This window comes from Pollachius pollachius (genome assembly GCF_949987615.1).
Source record: "Pollachius pollachius genome assembly, chromosome: 16".
Classification (NCBI taxonomy): domain Eukaryota; kingdom Metazoa; phylum Chordata; class Actinopteri; order Gadiformes; family Gadidae; genus Pollachius; species Pollachius pollachius.
Genome location: NC_136949.1, coordinates 1374142 through 1392836, shown reverse-complemented (window position 1 = coordinate 1392836; position 18695 = coordinate 1374142). Strand labels below are relative to the sequence as shown.

Genomic DNA, 18695 nt, shown 5'->3' with positions numbered 1-18695 from the left:
CCCATGTAGTGGACTTCATCAAATATTTATCTGTTACTCATCTCGATTTGGAATTGGGAAAGATCAAATTCACCATTTGACGTCTGTGCAGGTGAAGTATATTGGTATGGGAATGATTCACTTTAATTGGTTGTGCTATGCAAGTGAATATGCATACGGAATACAAACAGATCCTCTAATCATGTTGAAAGGCATTTCTGTGATTCTTCTACATTGAGGTACAATTTCTATTTATGGAGCCGCTCAAAAGGGATTATGCTTCCAGCGCACAAATGTTAGTAATTGATTTACCTGCGCCTGGACCTCGCCACTAGAGGGGGCTGTTTCCCTATAAATAGCTCGGTTGAGTCTCAGGTAGATCTACTGCCTAAATGAATTGCACATGCTGAAACTGTTAGGCTACAGACAGAAGATATTTCATTAATCGATTTAGAGATCTATTTGTTCCGAGTAACACGCATTTGATATAAGCACTTGTCTGCTGGTTATTCCACTAAAACAATATTTGATTCCAAGGAGGTGTAATCGCACAGTTGGCAGCAGGCTTCTACCACTGGCTATTTCAATGATTTAAAACCACACATGGATAGAAGTATTACTAATTTGATGGAATTAGTCGTATAAGTACCCTTTTAGTAACTTGGGAACGATACAAATCCACAAATCACTCACTGACTAGCTGATATGTCTATGCTCAGTGTATTGGCTGTGGCATACTTTCCATATAATCATAGTTAATAGTGTAACCATTTCCTAGCAGCAGACTCGATCCATCTGCTGTCTTCCCGAGGCAGCCTGGCCCCATCATCTCCCGGTGGCTCCGAGACACACGGCAGCAACATCACCGCATCGGAATGCGCACAACTATGTAAAAGTTTCCGAAAGGCTCTCCCCGCACTTTGAGGAGTTTCACATCGTTTGGCCCGCAGCTCCCGTCGTGTCGTAAGAGCCGGGCTCAGCCCCCCGTATTAAGGAGCTCAGTGTGGTTGGTGCGTCCCACTTGCAAGCAGGATAGCGGACGTCCGGGAGCTCACCCAGCCTGGACCATCTAATCCTTCAGTCCTCAACGGGGAGACGGGATCTGACCAGAGGCTTTACGCTGGGCCTTTCCTTCATTTGTTCATTCCTTCATCTCAAAGCAAGTTTAAGAATATTCACGTTTCATCTGTAGGTCAGTCATGCATGTTTTCTAAATGTTAAATACTTTTTCAACTTTTTCCTCTTTTTTAATTACGACCCGTTTGAGAATGTTTCGATTACCAGGGAGGTCGATTGGAAATATTTTCTTCTTAAAAAACAAACCGTTTTTTAGGACAACGAACCCAATAATCTTTGGCAGATACATGCCCGGTTCTGATGGAAACTTGTCCAAAGCTTTTTTTTTTTTTTTTCGTTCTTGCGCGTAATTACGCACCCATCCAGAGTGAAATTTTAGGTTCTTCTGGATATTGAGAGACACTTGGTGTTGATAATCCATCTGAAGACTAATATAGTGTTGATATTGAAATAAGGTTTTTACGAGCGACTTAATCAGCTGAATCCTCCATAATGGAACAGAACGGGGACTGAGCGCAGAGCGCGTCTCCAATCCACGCTGTTCGTTAGAACACCGGAGTTTAATAAGTTAACGGGTTTTAACAGTGGTTTGAAGATTCATACGCACTGAACTGTAAGTGTACTGTATCCAGTTGGATTTGTAGTTAATGAGGTAACGGGTTTCCGGGATTAACCCCGTTGATTCAGTGGATGGAAACTCTTTTTGCCCTCTGCTCTTTCCTATTTTATTTAACAACGGTGTGTTAAAGATGAAGCTGAAAGACTCGCTCGTGTGATGTTTTATAGGCCAGATCTCTTGGTTACTACGTGAATCCCGTTATTCCATCGACCGAAGCGCCTGACTGCCGGTTCCTCCCCAGGTAGATCGCTCTGAGCCGGCTTGAGGATGAGGCTCAGGCTGCTTCTGGCGGCCACCGCCGTGCTGGCGGCCCTGCTCGTCCCCGCGCGCTCCCAAGAAACAGGTATAGCCACCCTGCGTGGTTTCCCTCCCCTGCTCCCTCCCTTCTCCATGATGACCCTCCACCTTTAATACGTTACCGTTGATGTATGGCCTCTTAGTCGGATTTAAACAAACTGATGTGACAAATGTGTGTATTTAATGTATTATGTATTAATATGACTTCTTCCCCATCTGATGGTTTAATCTATCTGACTCAACGTGATCTCTTATTTGATCCAAAGCAAAATTTTGATTCGTCTACGGAAAGTGAGTTTCAGGTTCTGGGACGGAACGTCTGTTGATGAGTTTTTTGGTTAACATGACGTCAGCCAAGTGTTTCTGGGACTGGGTGCACCTGGAACCAGGTGTATCTGGAACCAGGTGTATCTGGGACCAGGTGTATCTGGGACCAGATGTATCTGGAACCAGGTGTATCTCTTGTATCTGGAACCAGGTGTATCTGGAACCAGGTGTATCTGGGACCAGGTGAATCTGGAACCAGGTGTATCTGGAACCAGGTGTATCTGGGACCAGGTGTATCTGGGACCAGATGTATCTGGAACCAGGTGTATCTCTTGTATCTGGGACCAGGTGTATCTGGAACCAGGTGTATCTTGGACCAGGTGTATCTGGGACCAGGTGTATCTGGAATCAGATGTATCTGGGACCAGGTGTATCTGGGACCAGGTGTATCTGGGACCAGGTGTATCTGGAACCAGGTGTATCTGGGGCCAGGTGTATCTGGAACCAGGTGTATCTGGGACCAGGTGTATCTGGGACCAGGTGTATCTGGAACCAGGTGTATCTGGGACCAGGTGTATCTGGGATCAGATGTATCTGGGACCAGGTGTATCTGGGACCAGGTGTATCTGGGCCCCAGGGTCCTAACCAGAAGCAGCCACAGGGCAGGTCTTGTGCGTCATGCAGGGGTCTGCCACTAGGGGGCGCCCTTGGTCTCCAGATGTCAGTAGAGGACCAGACGTCAACCGTCTATAGACTTAATCAGCAAACGACATTATACTATAATTTTCTCTTTGGTTAAAATTACATTTATAATGAGGTTTCAACCCTTTTGCTCACTTTAATATAACGATGCATTGAGTCAAAGAGATAGCCTTTCTTTCTCCTCACCTTTGGCCTTTCACGTCAACGCGAGCGCATCGAGTGTGACTGAGCGTGTCGTCTGGACGTGTTGAGACCAGATGGTTTGCCAGTAGCAGAGACCACGTCACGTGACCCTCCCCGGTTCCACCGGCTAGATACTTCAGACTAAAGTCTGATCTGAGAAGCGCTGTTAAAGCTGCAAAGTCAATCGTCTGTCTGCGTTTTCAAAATGCGTTGGGTTGCGAGTGAACGCAAATGTGTGCGTGTAAGTGCGTGTGCGGATTGGCCCCTGGTCCAGGGGTCTGAGCGCGCTTCGCGGAAGCGCCTCTCCAAAGTGCGTGCTGCCGATATAAAGAACACGTTTTCCCGTGAGTGTCCGTTAGTCTTTGGCTGTTTGAGACCCATTTGGAAAGAGAAGAGAACATCCGGTCCTTGAGTCCAGGTTGGTTGATCCTCGTCTGCTGTCCTGTCCCACCCCCGCCGTCCCCCCCACCCGCACCTGGTCAAGCTCTGCTGACGTCATCTGCGCGCAGGTGTTCCGAGGTCGCAGCTTTACAAAATATTTTACAATGTTATTCTTCTAACATCCCCTACATTACTTTACTATCAGAGTCTAGTCTGCTTGAAGTGCATGGTTATCTGTAGGCCTACTTTAGATATTTGTATTGTGTCGACTTACTCAACGCACATTCTGTTATAATAAATCCCTTTTAAACTTCGATTATCTGTATTAACAATAACAAATTAATATAATATATAACACATTTATTTAACTTCTCTTCTGAGACAGTATCAGAGATGTGTGCTAAACACCTACACAGGCCTATCTAGACCAGATCAGCTGGTATGATTGTGCAGCTTTCTACACTAGAGACCCCTTTACACACAGAAGAATATCATTTTAAAATATTTTATTAATTATATGGTCCACTGTGTACATGGAAACCTTAACCCCTCCCCCCCCCCCCCCCCTGAACTTTTCATGTACAAGTACCTGTAATTGGAGGTCCTAACCCCCGGTCCTCGTGTGTTGTGTTGAAGTGTGTGTATCTCTGTCCATCGTGTGCGTGTCGTTCCTGACCGCCCTGTCGTCCGCTGGTTCTTAAACTATGGTCTGGTTCTTAAACTAAAGTGGTTCTTAAACTATTACATGGCGTCGATCCGCATTGATTTGGGGACCAGCTCCAAAGTAGGAACCAGTTTGGCTCCTATTTGGACATAGTTTCAAGAACCGCTGATGTGGATCGTTTGATAAAAAACACTTTTGGGAAAAGATGGCCACGACTCCGAGGCGCTGGCTCATCTTTTGTCAGGTTTGCAATGGATCGATAGAGGCCGTCCAGTCATCCATTGTATAACCGTTGCGACCGGGTGCTGCTTGTCAATCCAGGGTGTGGATTGAGGTCATGGACGCTGGAGCCTCAGTGGATCCATGGTGGTGGCCGGCAGGGTGGCTCCCCAGAGCTCCTGATCCTCCGGCCAAAACAATGTTTCCCGAGCGGCTGGAGTTTATTGTCTTATCTCTGTTGTTTATCCCCCTCCAACGCCCCAGCCTTTGGGCCAGGCAGTGTTGTTTCTCACTCTCCGCTGTGTTGCTTGAGCTGCCGGTTGAACGGCTCAAACGGACGTCATTTTTCCTCCAAAATGGCGTCTCCACTCTGTTTGTTCCTTGTTATGTTGTTGTTGTGTTGTTGTTGTTGTTGTTTTGTGCCGACAGTAAGCTAGCTAGCTTCTTTCTCCTGAAGTGTTTACTGTTGGAGACCTCTTCTTCCTCTTCCTCCTCCTCCTCTCTCTCACCCCCTCATTTTCTCACCATTGAATACACTCTGAGTGAACCTGAATGGTGTGGTTAACTCGATGGACGTGTTCTCTTCCAGTTGACCCCCCGTCGGAATTGAAGTTTAAGATTTTAAATGAGAACACGGTGCAGATGACGTGGGTGAGCCCATTGGCTTACATAGATGGCTACAGGATCCAGGTCAGCTCCGACACAGGTAAGACCCCCCCCCCCCCTCACGGACCCCAACATTACAGACTAGGTCATCATGAAACCCCTCCTTCACCGCCGACTAAGGCCACACCCTCGGCCACGCCCTCGACCACGCCCTCGGCCACGCCCTCGACCACGCCCTCGACCACGCCTGGTCGTTATTCCCAAACTTCTGATAGAGACAGGATCATAAACATATATGCATATATGATCCTGCCTCTATCAAAAGTCTGCCTGTATATATTATATAAATATATAATGATTCCGGGCGATGGGGTGTAATGACATCGCGCAACATAGGGTTGCACAATGTGTTATAAATTTCAATCAATACCAAGATTAGTTGAGAAAAGTAAATTAGTTTACTTTAACATAACATAAGATTAATACATGTTAGACTGTTTAAGGTGTAACACTAACCCCTCTATTCATCCCCCCCTCCCAGAGGAACTAGATCTGTTAGAGCTGCCCGCCTCGGCCACTAAGACCTCCATCAAGGAGCTGATCCCTGACGTGGACTATACCGTCATCATCTCCTCGTACGAGGGCGCCCGAGAGAGTCTTCCCCTCACCGGGCGTCTCACAAGTGAGTCCCCCATGGCTGGTCCTCTGCTGAACCCATACACCCCCTTACAAACCTATTGTATGTTGTACTTCCTGGCACTTAATGTATGCACTTGTTGTATACCGGACTTCCTAGATATCTCTGTTGTATACGGGGATGGGTTAACCTGGCGGTTGTTAGTGCTCGGCACTTGGTTCTATGAGCATCCTTACTTTACCAACAGAGGTGTATTGTTGTTTCGCTTTGGATGTAAGTCTGTTGTATTTATTTTTCGCATATCATCGAAATTGTAAGTCGCTTTGGATGATACGTCTGTTAAATGTCCTAAATGTAAATGTTAATGTAAATAGAGTGTTTTTTAGGATAGTAACTCGCTCTGAAAAAATGACGCATTTCAGAAAAGAACAGGATGTGTGGGGGCGGGACAAAAGGAAAGCGTAGGAGGGCTGTGATTGGCTCCTTCAGGGGTATCATCATTACACTGTCACTAGTGCTGGAAAAAGCTTAGCCCGCCCACTCTGTCTTGGGTGAGCCAATCACCACGATCCGCTACTAAACCCCCCTGACCAATGAGCAGTCGGATGGGTTATGCAACGTGTTGGCGCGGTGATTTTGTTAATAAACAGCCGTTTCACCACAGCCTCTGGCCAGAGGCACGGCGGCTCTGGCCGGCGACGATGTTATGTCAAACGTAATAAACAGACACTTCTGTTGATGACTTCATCGGGGGTAGCTGCCTGTTGCTAAGGATCCACGTTGTTGTGGGTGACTTACACCCCATAATAGTAGCAGCTCCTAGTGGGTTAGTCTGAAGTCATGTGGATGAATGGCTGATTGTACAACATTATATTTAATAAGGATTTACATTAACGTGAAAGCGCTCCGATAGACAAGATGATGACGTCCGGGTATTGAACCTGCGACTCTTTGGGTTACAGAACAGTCTCTCTCTGCTACTCTCTCCCCAGTTCAGTCGAGCGGAGCCACTGGTGGACGCCCGAGGACACCCAAGCCCAGCGCCGGCCCCAGTGAGTAACGCTGGATTTCTGTTTCTCAGAGCTGTCGTTCCTCCCAAAGTAGTCCAGAGTCCTCACGGTGCCGGGTCCGATCCACCCAGAGACCCTCTGGGTTACAGTAGGGTCAGCTCCATCCGTTCTTACACCACCCTGTAGGACGGCCAAGGGATAACACCCCGCTCCATAGAAATGCTTTTGTTGGGGCCCTGGGTGGATTCCTCTGGATCACTTCCTGCCACAGCGGTCTAGGCTCCACTTCCTGGTTGTGCCAGCCCCAAGAGGGGCTTGCACATGCTCAGTGCGTGTGAGTTTGTGTGTATGTTTGTGTTGGTCTCTGTCAGTCTTTGTGGGCGTATGTGTGCGTGTGTGGATATGTGTGTGCGTGCCTGTGTGTCTATGTGCGTGTCTGCAAATGTGTGTGTGTGCGTGCGTGTGTGTGTGTGCATTTGTGCGTGTGTGTTTGCCTGCATGTGTGTTTGTGTGTGTGTGTGTGTGCATATGCATATTTGTGTGTGTGTGTGTGCGTATGCCTGCGTGTGTGTGGGTGTTTGTGTGTGTTCCTATGTGCATATGTATGTGTGTGTGTGTATGCATATTTGTGTGAGTGTGTATGGGCCTGCGTGCGTATTCGTGTGTGTGTGTGTGTGTGTGTGTGTGTGTGCTCGTGTGCCTCCATGCCTATGCGTGTTTGTGTGTGTGTGTGTGTGCCTGCGTGCATAGGCGTGTGTGTGTTTGCCTGCTTGTGTGTGCCTGCGTGCGTATGCGTGTGTGTGTGCGCTTGCATGCGTGTGTGTATGTGCGTGTTTGTGTGTGGGATCTCCGCGGGGGGTCCATCCTCCTGGTCCCGGGCTCCCGGTCTGTAGAGCTGGGCGGAGCTGGCCCTGAAGCGCTCAGAGAATTGGAAACTATTACCGATGGTGATTTACTAGAGCGGAGTTATGTGCTGCTTTTTCCTTCGTGTCACGGCCCTGGAAAGTGGGACGGAAAAACCAAGTGCAGTCATGTGGTCGATAGAGAACAGAGTAGAGTACGATTCTACTGCTCAGATACATGAGCAACACACAGAGTAGAGTACGATTCTACTGCTCTGATACGAACAAAGAGTAGAGTACGATTCTACTGCTCTGATACGAACAAAGAGTAGAGTACAATTGTACTGCTCTGATACGAACAAAGAGTAGAGTACGATTCTACTGCCCTAACACAATAAGGAACAGAACAGAGTAGAGTATGATTCTAATGCCATAGACCATGAGCAACAGAACAACCACATCAACAGATGAGGTCTACACCAGGAGGGGAGACTAGAATGGCAGCACATACTCCAAAGGCCGGGAGAAGCCAGTGGGTTCTAAGGGGCTGGGCGGTTTTCCGTTGCAACAGTACAGATGTCTCCCGTCCTAAGTGGAATTCCTCAGAGTGCCAGTGGGCTGGGGTAAGACTGGCAGCCCCCTGTTGTCCTTTGAGGCAGGAGAATGTGTAGGTGAGGCAAGGCCACGCCCAGGTGATGAACACCAGGCTTATAATAGGCTCATAATTCATTGCTAGACTGTCACTCAAACATGCACCAGGCGCTTCACACTGGGCTTGTGGGGGGATGATTGTGTGCAAAACAAGAATGAGGAAATTGTGACAAGCAGAGAATTGCTGAGGCAAAAGAGAGCATCTCATAGAAACAGACGCTATAAGATGCAGTCTTAATTCAACCACTTGCTTTCCTTTGGACAGTTGAAACCGCCATGTTTTGGGGAGATGTTCGTGTGTGTAGGCATTTACAAATCAGTAAAGCTGATCCCTAAGGTCCAGAACGCCGGAATCCGCGGCCCCTTCCTAGGTCCCTGAGCGAGATGACCCCTCTGTCCCTCGTCCCCCCGGCCATACGTTTATCTCCACGCCTCCGGACCCATTCGCTGGGTGGTTAGAGAGCAGAGATGGAGAGATTAAGTGACGACCCTCCCAGTCATTATCCTCCCAGTCATTTCCCTCCCAGTCATTACCCTCCTAGCTCTTTAGAGGGAACCCCTGCCCTTTAGCCCCGTTTAGAAATGCCTTCTGGCCGCGTCGGCCCCTTGGTGGGCTTCAGGGAGGGCTGGGGGGGGGGGGGGGGGGGGGGGGGTACCTGGCATATCTGGCAACCCAAATCGGCCAGTAGTCTTTGGCTCATGCAACAGCATGTCTTCATCCATACTTACATCTTACACTTTGTGTTTCTAAACCATAGCTTCACGCTGTCCCCCACAGCCTTCTCTTTCATCTGACATAAGTTAGAAGGGTTTAAGGGTATAAATAACGGTTTAAGGTTATAAATAAGGGTTTAAGGGTAAAAATAAGGGTTTGGATTTCTGTTTCTTCTTGGATCCGGTCCCCATTTATTTCCATTCTCCCGTCTTCACTCCAAACCTTGATTTTTTTTTTACCCAGAATGCTCAGTGAGTGCCGTGGCTGACCTGGTGTTCGTGGTGGACGGCTCGGAGAGCGTGGGCCAGGAGAACTTCAAATACCTCCGCAGCGTCATGGCAACGGTGGCCGGGGCGTTCGAGATTGGCGCCGACAAGACCCGTGTGGCCGTGGTCCAGTACAGCGACGATGTGGGACCCCAGTTCCCCCTGAGGCAGCACCTGAGCCGCGGGGAGCTCGTCAGAGCCATCAACTCGATGCCCTTCAAGGGCGGGGAAGCCATGACAGGTAACAGCGCCCCCTAGGGACCGGGAGGGGGAGGGTACTGCGGTCAGGACACTGAATATGTGGATGGACAGTGAGTAGACTCCACTTTTGCTCTCTGGACTTGAAATGTACTTATACAAACAAACCCGTTTCTTAAACAAAATGAAAAAGTTATGTTTAAGAATAAGTGAACAGAATAATCACTAAGACCTGTGATTATAGTAGACGCCTGCATCAACATCTCATCCACTCTCCTCCAAGTCCTCCGATCTGTGGAGAACCGGTCCTCCGCTCCGTGGAGAGCAGCGTTCCGCGGCGGTGGAGTTCCTCAGGGTAACGCCCTCTCCCCTCTGTGCAGGCGTGGCGCTGGACTACGTCCTGAAGAACAGCTTCAGCGAGGCGGGCGGCGCCAGGCCCGGGTTCCCCAAGGTGGCGGTGGTCATCAGCGCCTCCGGGTCCCAGGACTCGGTGGAGGCCCACGCCAGACAGCTCCGCAGCGCAGGGGTGGAGGTCTTCGTCCTGGGTGAGCTCCGTCACCAGAGAGAGAGAGAGTGGACCGTAGCTCCGCTCCGGTCACCTCATGCACGCCCGTCCCAAGAAACGATGGCTTGTATTTTGATAAGCCCTGATCACAGACACCCTCTCCAGGGCTCGTCCGTTACACTTGGGGTGAAGTAGGGGTCTGTAGAATATGGGATTCTTTTTTGAATATGGGGGTGTTCAGGGTATCGCCCCCCCTTCAGAGGGCTGAGGGAGAGCCGGGGGTCGGTAGTATATGGGATTATACAGACCCACCCCTCCCCCTCAGCCCTTTGAAGTGGGGAGACCCTGAACACCCCCAGCCCAGAGGAGAGAACATTGAGGCGGAACTTAACTATCTACTAAAGTACTTCTTTATATGAGCTACCTGGGACCTTAAATAGGCCGGCTGCCAGCAGAGCGGTCATGAATACTTGTTTGTTTCGGGTAAAGTGCAACAGAACGGCACTCAGCAGCCCATAATAAAACGCACCTAAGTGGAACCATATTGAATCAGTCCGCTGGAAACATAACTTTAGTCCTACTTTATTCATCTCCAGTGGCACCTAAAGTGTACCCAGTAGTTAACGCCTCACTGGCCGCACCGCTGCTGAACTCCAGCCCAAGAAATACAAGCTGTAGGTTCACACCTTCCACACAGCTGGTACCTTCTAACGCGCTGTCGTGGAAAAGCCTCGGTTTTTGCGATCGTCTGGGGCCAGAGAAAACTCCCATCCCCACTCTGCCTTGACACCTCCCAACACCTCCAGGGCTCTGGATGGGTAGTAACCGTCACTGCCTAGGGGCCCTGGGTGTCTCGGGGCCCTGGATGGCTAGGGGCCGTCGCTGTCCCGCTCTGCCCCAGTACATGTCCTTCTCGGCGGGGCGGGGTGCAGATCTGGAAGTGGGATGCCTTCCTTGTTCCTATTAGATGGGACTTCAAGGCGTACGTCGTACTAAGATGTTTTTTTTGATCTGTTTTCTCTTCCAGGGATCAAAGAGGCAGACGCGGAGGAGATGACGCTAATGGCTTCCACCCCGCACAGAACCCACGTCTACTCCGTGGTCGACTTTGAGCAGATCAAGAGGGTCCAGAAAGCGCTCGTTACCCAAGTGTGCGCCAGCGTGGACGACCAGCTCAGCTCCCTCGTCAGCGGGGAGGAAGGTAAGAGAAGGGAGTGCGCTCGGATACATCTGCTTCAGCTATGCGTGACGGGCCTCAGAAAAAACAAGCATGCCTCCAGTTCAAACCCTGATCCGGCTGAGCCTGAGTCATACCTATCGTTGTCTGGTGTGTAGTCTGCTGTCGTTCCTACGTCTGTTGACCTCGCCGCTCTCCATGTGCGGTCCTGTTTTTCCATGTGTCTTTATTCCTTTATTCCATCCACAACATACTGTCCGTATATCCCCCCCCCCCACACACACACACACACATCATAACATCTCCTGAGCCCCCCGTCCTTGGCAGCGCGGTGTCTGACTCGTGGTTCTTTCCTAGTGGTGGAACCGGCCAACAACCTTCAGGTGCTGGAGTTCGCCTCCAAGTCCATGCGCCTGACCTGGGACCCGTCCTTCGGAGACGTGTCCGGGTACAAGATCCAGGTGGTCCCCATGATGTCCGGACCCAAGCGCCAGGAGCTGTACGTGGGCCGCGCCCAGACCTCCCTACTGGTCCGCGACTTGGCCCCTGACACCGAGTACCAGATCAGCGTGTTTGCCCTCAACGGCCTCACGCCCAGTGAGGCCGTCACCGTCATGGGCAAGACCGAGTCCGTCCAGGTGTCCTTAGGTACGTTGTTCCCTTAGGGAGCGTCATTCAAAACAAATTTAAACCCCTTATTGTCCGTCATGTAAAACTCCTCTTCCCCCTTAGTGACCTTCGTTTAAGACTTTCCCCGTAGTTACCATCATTTAAAACTCGTCTTTAGGGACCGTCACTTATCAGTACAACTTTGTCTAATCGTAGCTCTATGACTCATTCTTCATAGAGTAAGTAATACAGGTCTCGCTTTATCTCCTAACGAATCCCCGTCCATAATCCCCATCATGTATCACCGTGTCCTACGGTGGACACGGTTAGGGTTAGGGTTAGGGTTAGGGTTAGGGTGATACATGATGAAGAGTAAACAACCCTAACCCCACAGTCGCCGGGGAGGTTTTACAATCCGATGACGTGCGGTTTGTCCCCCACGGTGCAGAGTGCTCCCTGGGCGTGGACGTCCAGGCGGACGTGGTCCTGTTGGTGGACGGCTCCTACAGCATCGGCCTGGCCAACTTCGCCAAGGTGCGCGCCTTCCTGGAGGTGCTGGTGAAGAGCTTCGACATCGGGCCCAGCAAGGTGCAGATCAGCCTGGTGCAGTACAGCCGCGACCCGCACACCGAGTTCCACCTCAACACGCACCATGACCTGGACAGGGTGGTGGCCGCCGTGCGAAGCTTCCCCTACCGCGGCGGCTCTACCAACACGGGCCGCGCCATGACCTACGTCCGGGAGAAGATCTTCCTGCCGAACCGCGGCGCGAGGGCCAGCGTGCCAAGGATCACCATCCTCATCACGGACGGGAAGTCCTCGGACGCCTTCAAGGAGCCGGCCTCGCGGCTCCGGAACGCCGACGTGGAGATCTTCGCGGTGGGTGTGAAGGAGGCGGTGCGATCGGAGCTGGTGGCCATCGCCAACACGCCGGCCGACACGCACGTGTACACGGTCGACGACTTCGACGCCTTCCAGAGGATCTCCAAGGAGCTCACACAGTCCATCTGCCTGCGCATCGAGCAGGAGCTGCGCAACATCCAGAAGAGAAGTGAGTCCTGCCATTCGTTGTTGCTGCGACGCTCGGGCTCTTCAAAGTAAAAGTCCTCCCTGGTGTTTCTATGAACTGATGATGGATATGTAATGTTTTATGGTTGGTGTAATCACATGGCAGGGCTTTAACTTCACTTCTATAACTTGAAGTTATGGTAAGCAGCTTTGATTAACGAGCCAGAGTTAGCGGGATTTGAAACTAGCGAGCTAGCTTTAGTGACAGATCTGTCTTGCCTTGTGGAAGACTCCAGTCGTACATAATGAGTGTAGAGAGCAGGCTGGTAGGTAGGGAGACAGACAGGTTGGCCAACCAATCGTTTAATACGGGCCGAATCAAGGGATTTAATGGATCTTTCTTTTCTTTGTAAGAGCATTTGATTATTTGAGTGTAACCTCAACACCAATGGCCTGAAATTAGAACTAATAGATCTGACATATTAAGTGATGTCCTTATTTATAGTTGAATAATTCAGAAAACCTCTTATCATTGATTGCTGTTCAATGACTGACTGAAATGTATTTGAGGTCATGTTCCAATAATTGAATAGTTCCCTAAAAGAGGCGGATGACCAGTCGACCCTCCGAGATATACTGGTCTCAGAGCTCCCAGCCAGCTCTTCCCAGTGAGTGAGAACGGGGATTGGTACATGTGTTCAAAGTTACTTTTGTGTCGTTTCATCTTAACGCTCGACTCAAAGCCTTTCCTCGTTCCTTTCCTTGGTTCTTCTTCGTGTGTCGTCCATGTGTTCCACACGTGTCCTGTGATCTCCGCGGGCCAGACAGAGGACTGCCTGTGGAAACAAACCTCAAACTGGGTCAAACACCGGCTCCACTGGCTGCTGCTTGTGTTAAACTAGCCTGGAGGCCCGGGTGGGTGGGGTTAAACATACCGTGGAGTTCATTTGGTTCCCACAGATCTTAGATTGGTCCGCAGGACCATTTTGGTCACCAGTTTTCAGTTGGGTTCCAGAGAATTCAGTTGGATCCCATAAATATCAGTTGTTAGCTGGATTATTTTATCCTATACTATAATATAGGATTATATAATACTGCTAGATTATTCAATTTTGGGTGGAGAACATCTTCTGAGGAACGGCTTGCACACCCACGTGACCTGACCCAGTGTTCCCATTGGTCCCCGGGTCGAGGGACCTCCGTTCCAGACCTTCGCCACTCCCTGTCAATCTCAGCCAAACCCCGCCCTTCCCGAGACCTATGACATCACTCTCGGGACATAATAAATGCGGTCTCCAAGAAAGCGGAGATCTGAGAAAAATGGTGTTCCATTCTTCTCCCCCTTTTTCCATCGGCGTTGGCCGGCTGTCGTGAGAAAGAGCCCTCGTTTTCCACTAGAGCCTCGTTAGAACACTTAGCACCTAGACCCAGCTCTGTGATCATTGGACGATACCGTCCCCGTCCGTCTGCTCTGAAACGTTTCGACGTCCAACGTCTGGAACGTCTGGACGTGTCAGCGAGGAGCCTCATGAAGCGTCCATGCAGGGCTTGGATCCAATTAAATATAACGGCTTTGAAACGTTGTCAAACCGTTGGATTTAAAACAGCAAAGTAGTTTAAAAGAGCACCACTGTTTTAAGGACCCCACTTTTGACCTGGGCCTGTTCCAGCTTAAATCACATACTATTATATAATAGGATATCTCTTATCTCTCCAAAAGGGAATGTGATGGCTCTTCAGTCAGTCCTAATTACAACACTGTCACCACACAATGTCGGTCAAAATGCAGCATATTCCTGGAGACGCTTTCAGTGGTTGGTGTCGTGGGTGTCTGTCTAGAGTCTGGGATCTTCTAGTTTTTCTTCTTGGATCCAGTAGAAACATTGAGTGGAACCGTACAGGAAACTCCAGACACTGGGATAAATTCACCCCACCTGCCTGATAGGAGACTCAAGGTGTTATCAGGACACCATCCACCTCCAACCGGAGCACAACAACCTCCACCTCCTCCCTTCTCCACCTCCTCCCCTCTCCTCCAGAGTAACCTCCACCTCCTCCTCCTCCCATTCTCCTCCACCTCCTCCCCTCTCCTCTCGAGTAACCCCCACCTCCCCCCCTCTCCTTCTCCACCTCCCCTCTCCTCCTTGCTAACCTCCACCTCCTCCCCTCTCCTCTTAGTAACCTGAACCTCCTCCTCCCTCCCCATCCAGAGCTGCTGCCCCCCCGGTCCCTGTCCTTCTCCGAGGTGGGCTCCAGGAGCTTCCGGGCCTCGTGGGCCACGGACACGCCCAGCGTCCAGTCCTACCTGGTCCAGTTCCGGCCCGCCGACGACACCGACGGCCACTTCGTGTCGGTGTCAGTCCCGGGGGACACCCGGACCAGCCTGCTCCCACACCTCGCCCCCACCACCCGCTACGAGGTCCACGTCCTGGCCCAGTACAACCAGGGCGACAGCTTCCCCGTGACGGGGTACGAGACCACACTGGAAGGTCAGTGGGACGCCCAAGAACCTGTTTCACCGGCCTCCAGGTCTCTGGCACCGCCAGGGGTCCACAACCTCTTGGGTCGTGTCGGACACTAGAACTTACTGGATCTCATTAGATGAACCGAGCTGCACTGACGGAGCACAAAGAATCAGGGGACTCTCATTCCACAGCTAACCCTGTTTCTAATAGGAAGCAGAATTCCATCGTAATACTGCTCCATAATTCACCCCTAATACCTAATTCCTGCTCCCTATTTCATTCCCGCTCCCTAATTCATCCCCAATTTGTAATTCCTGCTCCCTAATTCATTCCCGCTCCCTTATTCATCCCCAATTTGTAATTCCTGCTCCCTAATTCGTAATTCCTGCTCCCTAATTCCTAATCCCTGCTCCCTTATTCCTAATTCCTGCTCCATAGTGCCTTCCTAATGAATGTCCTGCTCCCTAACGCTGCTTCCTCCTTCCTGACTCCTCCCTCCTCCTCCTCCTTCTCCCTCGTGTCCCAGAACAAGGACCGGTCCGCGGGCTGCGGGTCTCCGAGGAGACGATGGACAGCTTCCGGGTGTCATGGTTACCAGCGCCGGGCGCGGTGCTCCGCTACCGGCTCTCCTACGAGCCGACGCGGGGGGACAACGCCCGGCTGGAGACCACCGTCCCCAGGGGGGGGGAGACCACCAGCGTGCTCCAGCGCCTGCTGCCCCAGACCACCTACCGCGTGACGGTGACCCCCGAGTACGGGGCCGGGGACGGGCCGGAGGGGCAGACCCAGGGGACCACCAAGGAGGGTGAGGACCCCCCCCGCCGAGTGAATCCACCGTCAGTAGAGCAGCGCTGCCCGGTGTCACCGCCGTCCCATCCCAGCACGCTGCGGCCCTAAACGAGGCCACCTGGGGAGGGAAAAGGGAAAAGAATTAGGAACACGCCCGGCTGCATGCATGAATGAAGCCTGGGGGACGGGGACCAGGCTCTTTAAAGAGGCAGCAATTTACGTCCTCAATGCCAGTCCTGACTGAGCCCTGACTAAGTTTTTACTGACTGAGTCCTGACTGAGCCCTGACTAAGTTTTTACTGACTGAGTCCTGACTGAGCCCTGACTAAGTCTTTACTGACTGAGTACTGATTAAGTCTTTACTGACTGGGTCCTGATTAAGTCTTTACTGACTGGGTCCTGATTAAGTCCTTACTGACTGGGTCCTGAATGAGTCCTGATTAAGTCCGGACTGAATCTTAGTCCTGACTGAGTCCTGACTAAGTCTTTACTGACTGGGTCCTGAATGAGTCCTGATTAAGTCTTTACTGACTGAGTCCTGATTAAGTCTTTACTGACTGGGTCCTGATTAAGTCTTTACTGACTGGGTCCTGATTAAGTCCTTACTGACTGGGTCCTGAATGAGTCCTGATTAAGTCCGGACTGAATCTTAGTCCTGACTGAGTCCTGACTAAGTCTTTACTGACTGAGCCCTGACTAAGTCTTTACTGACTGAGTCCTGACTAAGTCTTTACTGACTGAGTCCTGAATGAGTCCTGACTGAAGCTCAGTACCTCAGCCTGTCAGGAAGAGACTCCTGATCCAAGCCATGGATTTTCCTGGAGTATCTTTAAGAATAACATTCTTGTTATTAATATATTTCCCTGCTCGAGCAGAGGAACGTATCCTCGGCGGCCCTTTGATCCACCACGCAGCTGCCTGTCAGATGAGCCCGGCTTTTCCCTTTTTTTTTGGGGCCCGACTTTTCCCTGACAATGTTGTTTCCATCCTAATGTTTACTGTGCCATGACGCCACCGCTAAGGTATGTATAGCCGCCACACCGCAGGGTGCGCAGCTCTTTAGCTCGTAGGCTTTCCACGCCGCCTCCCCGCTGCCACCGCAGAGTGGCGGTAATATTAGCTACTGGGAATTATTTGGCTTGGCCGCATTCACGTCTGAGTTTACTAAGACGTCTCCTGCTCATACTTTGAAGGGGAAAAAAAGTGCATGTTTCCAACCAAAGCCCATTCAACGGTCTGCTTGTCAGCGTTGAGGTTGGGGAGGTCTTTTGAATTTCATTAAGAAAAATGAAACAGCGCTGATTTCATGCGGTGGGACTGCTGGTTCAGCAGGATCCACCAGAGCTATCGAGAATGATCTAGAACCTCAGTGGTTTGCTCAAAGGCTCCTGGGAAAGGGAACGGAGACCGACCTGATAATGCCTCTCCTTCCATTCATCGCACTTGTCACTTAGCAGGCTAAGATAAGGCTAAGATAAGGCTTCGTCAGTCCCAGATGGGGAACCTGGTGTTTTGAGTAGGAACTGAGATCGCCCCAAACACAGTGTCATCACCGCGTCACAGCCAATCAGAAAAAGCAGTAACATAAAATGTTTTACCAGAGGTGGGTTGTTTTTTTGAGTTGAGCTACTTAAATGCTTCCCCTCAAGGGGCAGAAATATATCTTTTGAATGATATAAATATATATATATATATCTCAATCATCTGTCTTGAGGACAGTGTAGATGTTAGGAGGCTCCAGCTGGAGGTCCTCTCTGGAGACCTCCTGGACTGGTCCTTCCCCAGGAGACCCCCTGGACCGGTCCTTCCCCAGGAGACCCCATGGACCGGTCCTTCCCCAGGAGACCCCCTGGACCGGTCCTTCCCCAGGAGACCCCATGGACCGGTCCTTCCCCAGGAGACCCCCTGGACCGGTCCTTCCCCAGGAGACCCTGTCCCGGTTCAGGCATCCTCGTTCCTCCAAAGCTTGCCTTCACAGGCCAGAGAGATCTGTTGTACCTAAAGGGACAACCGTCCACGTTGTTTTCAGTCAGAAACGCAATCTCCTGTCAGTCACTTTGAGTGACATCACCGGGGAAACGACATCACACTCATCCCCCCCCTCCCCGCTCTTTCCCCCCCCAGCCAGAGGCTCCCCCCGGGACCTGCGGGTGTCCAACGAGACCACGACCACCATGAGGCTGGCCTGGGCCCCGGCGCCGGGGAACGTGGCCCAGTACCGGGTGTCCTTCCGGCCGCTGGCAGGGGGCCCCCGCAAGGAGGTGTCGGTGAAGGGCGTGAACACGGGCCTGGTCCTCAAGAACCTGCAGCCCGGGACGGAGTACGAGCTGTCTGTCCGGGCCCGCTACCGCGCGGGCTTGGGGGACCCCCTGGAGGGCAGCGGGACCACCCTGCAAGGTAGGCCGGGTCTGGGTCTGGGTCTGGATGAGGGGGATGAGGAGACCAGTAGGTTTATCCTCCCACCGTGTTTCACCCCTGAGTGATCTCACACCAGAGAGTGACCTTTACTCGACCGTGATGTTGTTTACTAAAGCAAACCCAAGACAGTGTTCTGAGGACCTGCTGGTCTACTCGCTGTAGTTGGCCATCAATGATGCGGAGGTGTGCTAACTTTGTTTAAAATGACTGACGTAGACTCCTGCCGATACCTTACGTGTGCTCCAGCCTTCCCTACATACAGTCCCCCCCCTTCCCTGACCCCATCCCTCCCACACACCAGATGAAACCAGATATAACCAGACGCCTTCACTGCACTGGGCTCTTAGTGTTTATTGACCAATGCTAAACGATCACAGTGCTTTATCAGGGCTGCATACCAAAGCTGATGTT

At 51.2% G+C, this 18695-nt stretch overlaps 1 protein-coding gene across 1 annotated transcript in view; it reads left to right on the top strand.

Annotated features, from left to right (window-relative positions):
• Nucleotides 1–1019: 1019 nt before the first annotated feature.
• The window catches only part of col12a1b (collagen, type XII, alpha 1b), a 112887-nt gene continuing 95211 nt past the window's right edge, over nucleotides 1020–18695 (top strand). Inside the window, 13 exon segments of the mRNA XM_079754169.1 lie at nucleotides 1020–1171; nucleotides 1917–2018; nucleotides 4978–5094; nucleotides 5536–5676; nucleotides 6624–6683; nucleotides 9093–9356; nucleotides 9694–9858; nucleotides 10846–11019; nucleotides 11353–11643; nucleotides 12053–12655; nucleotides 14823–15101; nucleotides 15604–15882; nucleotides 17991–18263. Coding sequence (XP_079610295.1) covers nucleotides 1943–2018; nucleotides 4978–5094; nucleotides 5536–5676; nucleotides 6624–6683; nucleotides 9093–9356; nucleotides 9694–9858; nucleotides 10846–11019; nucleotides 11353–11643; nucleotides 12053–12655; nucleotides 14823–15101; nucleotides 15604–15882; nucleotides 17991–18263 — 2722 coding nt within the window. The 5' untranslated portion in view covers nucleotides 1020–1171; nucleotides 1917–1942.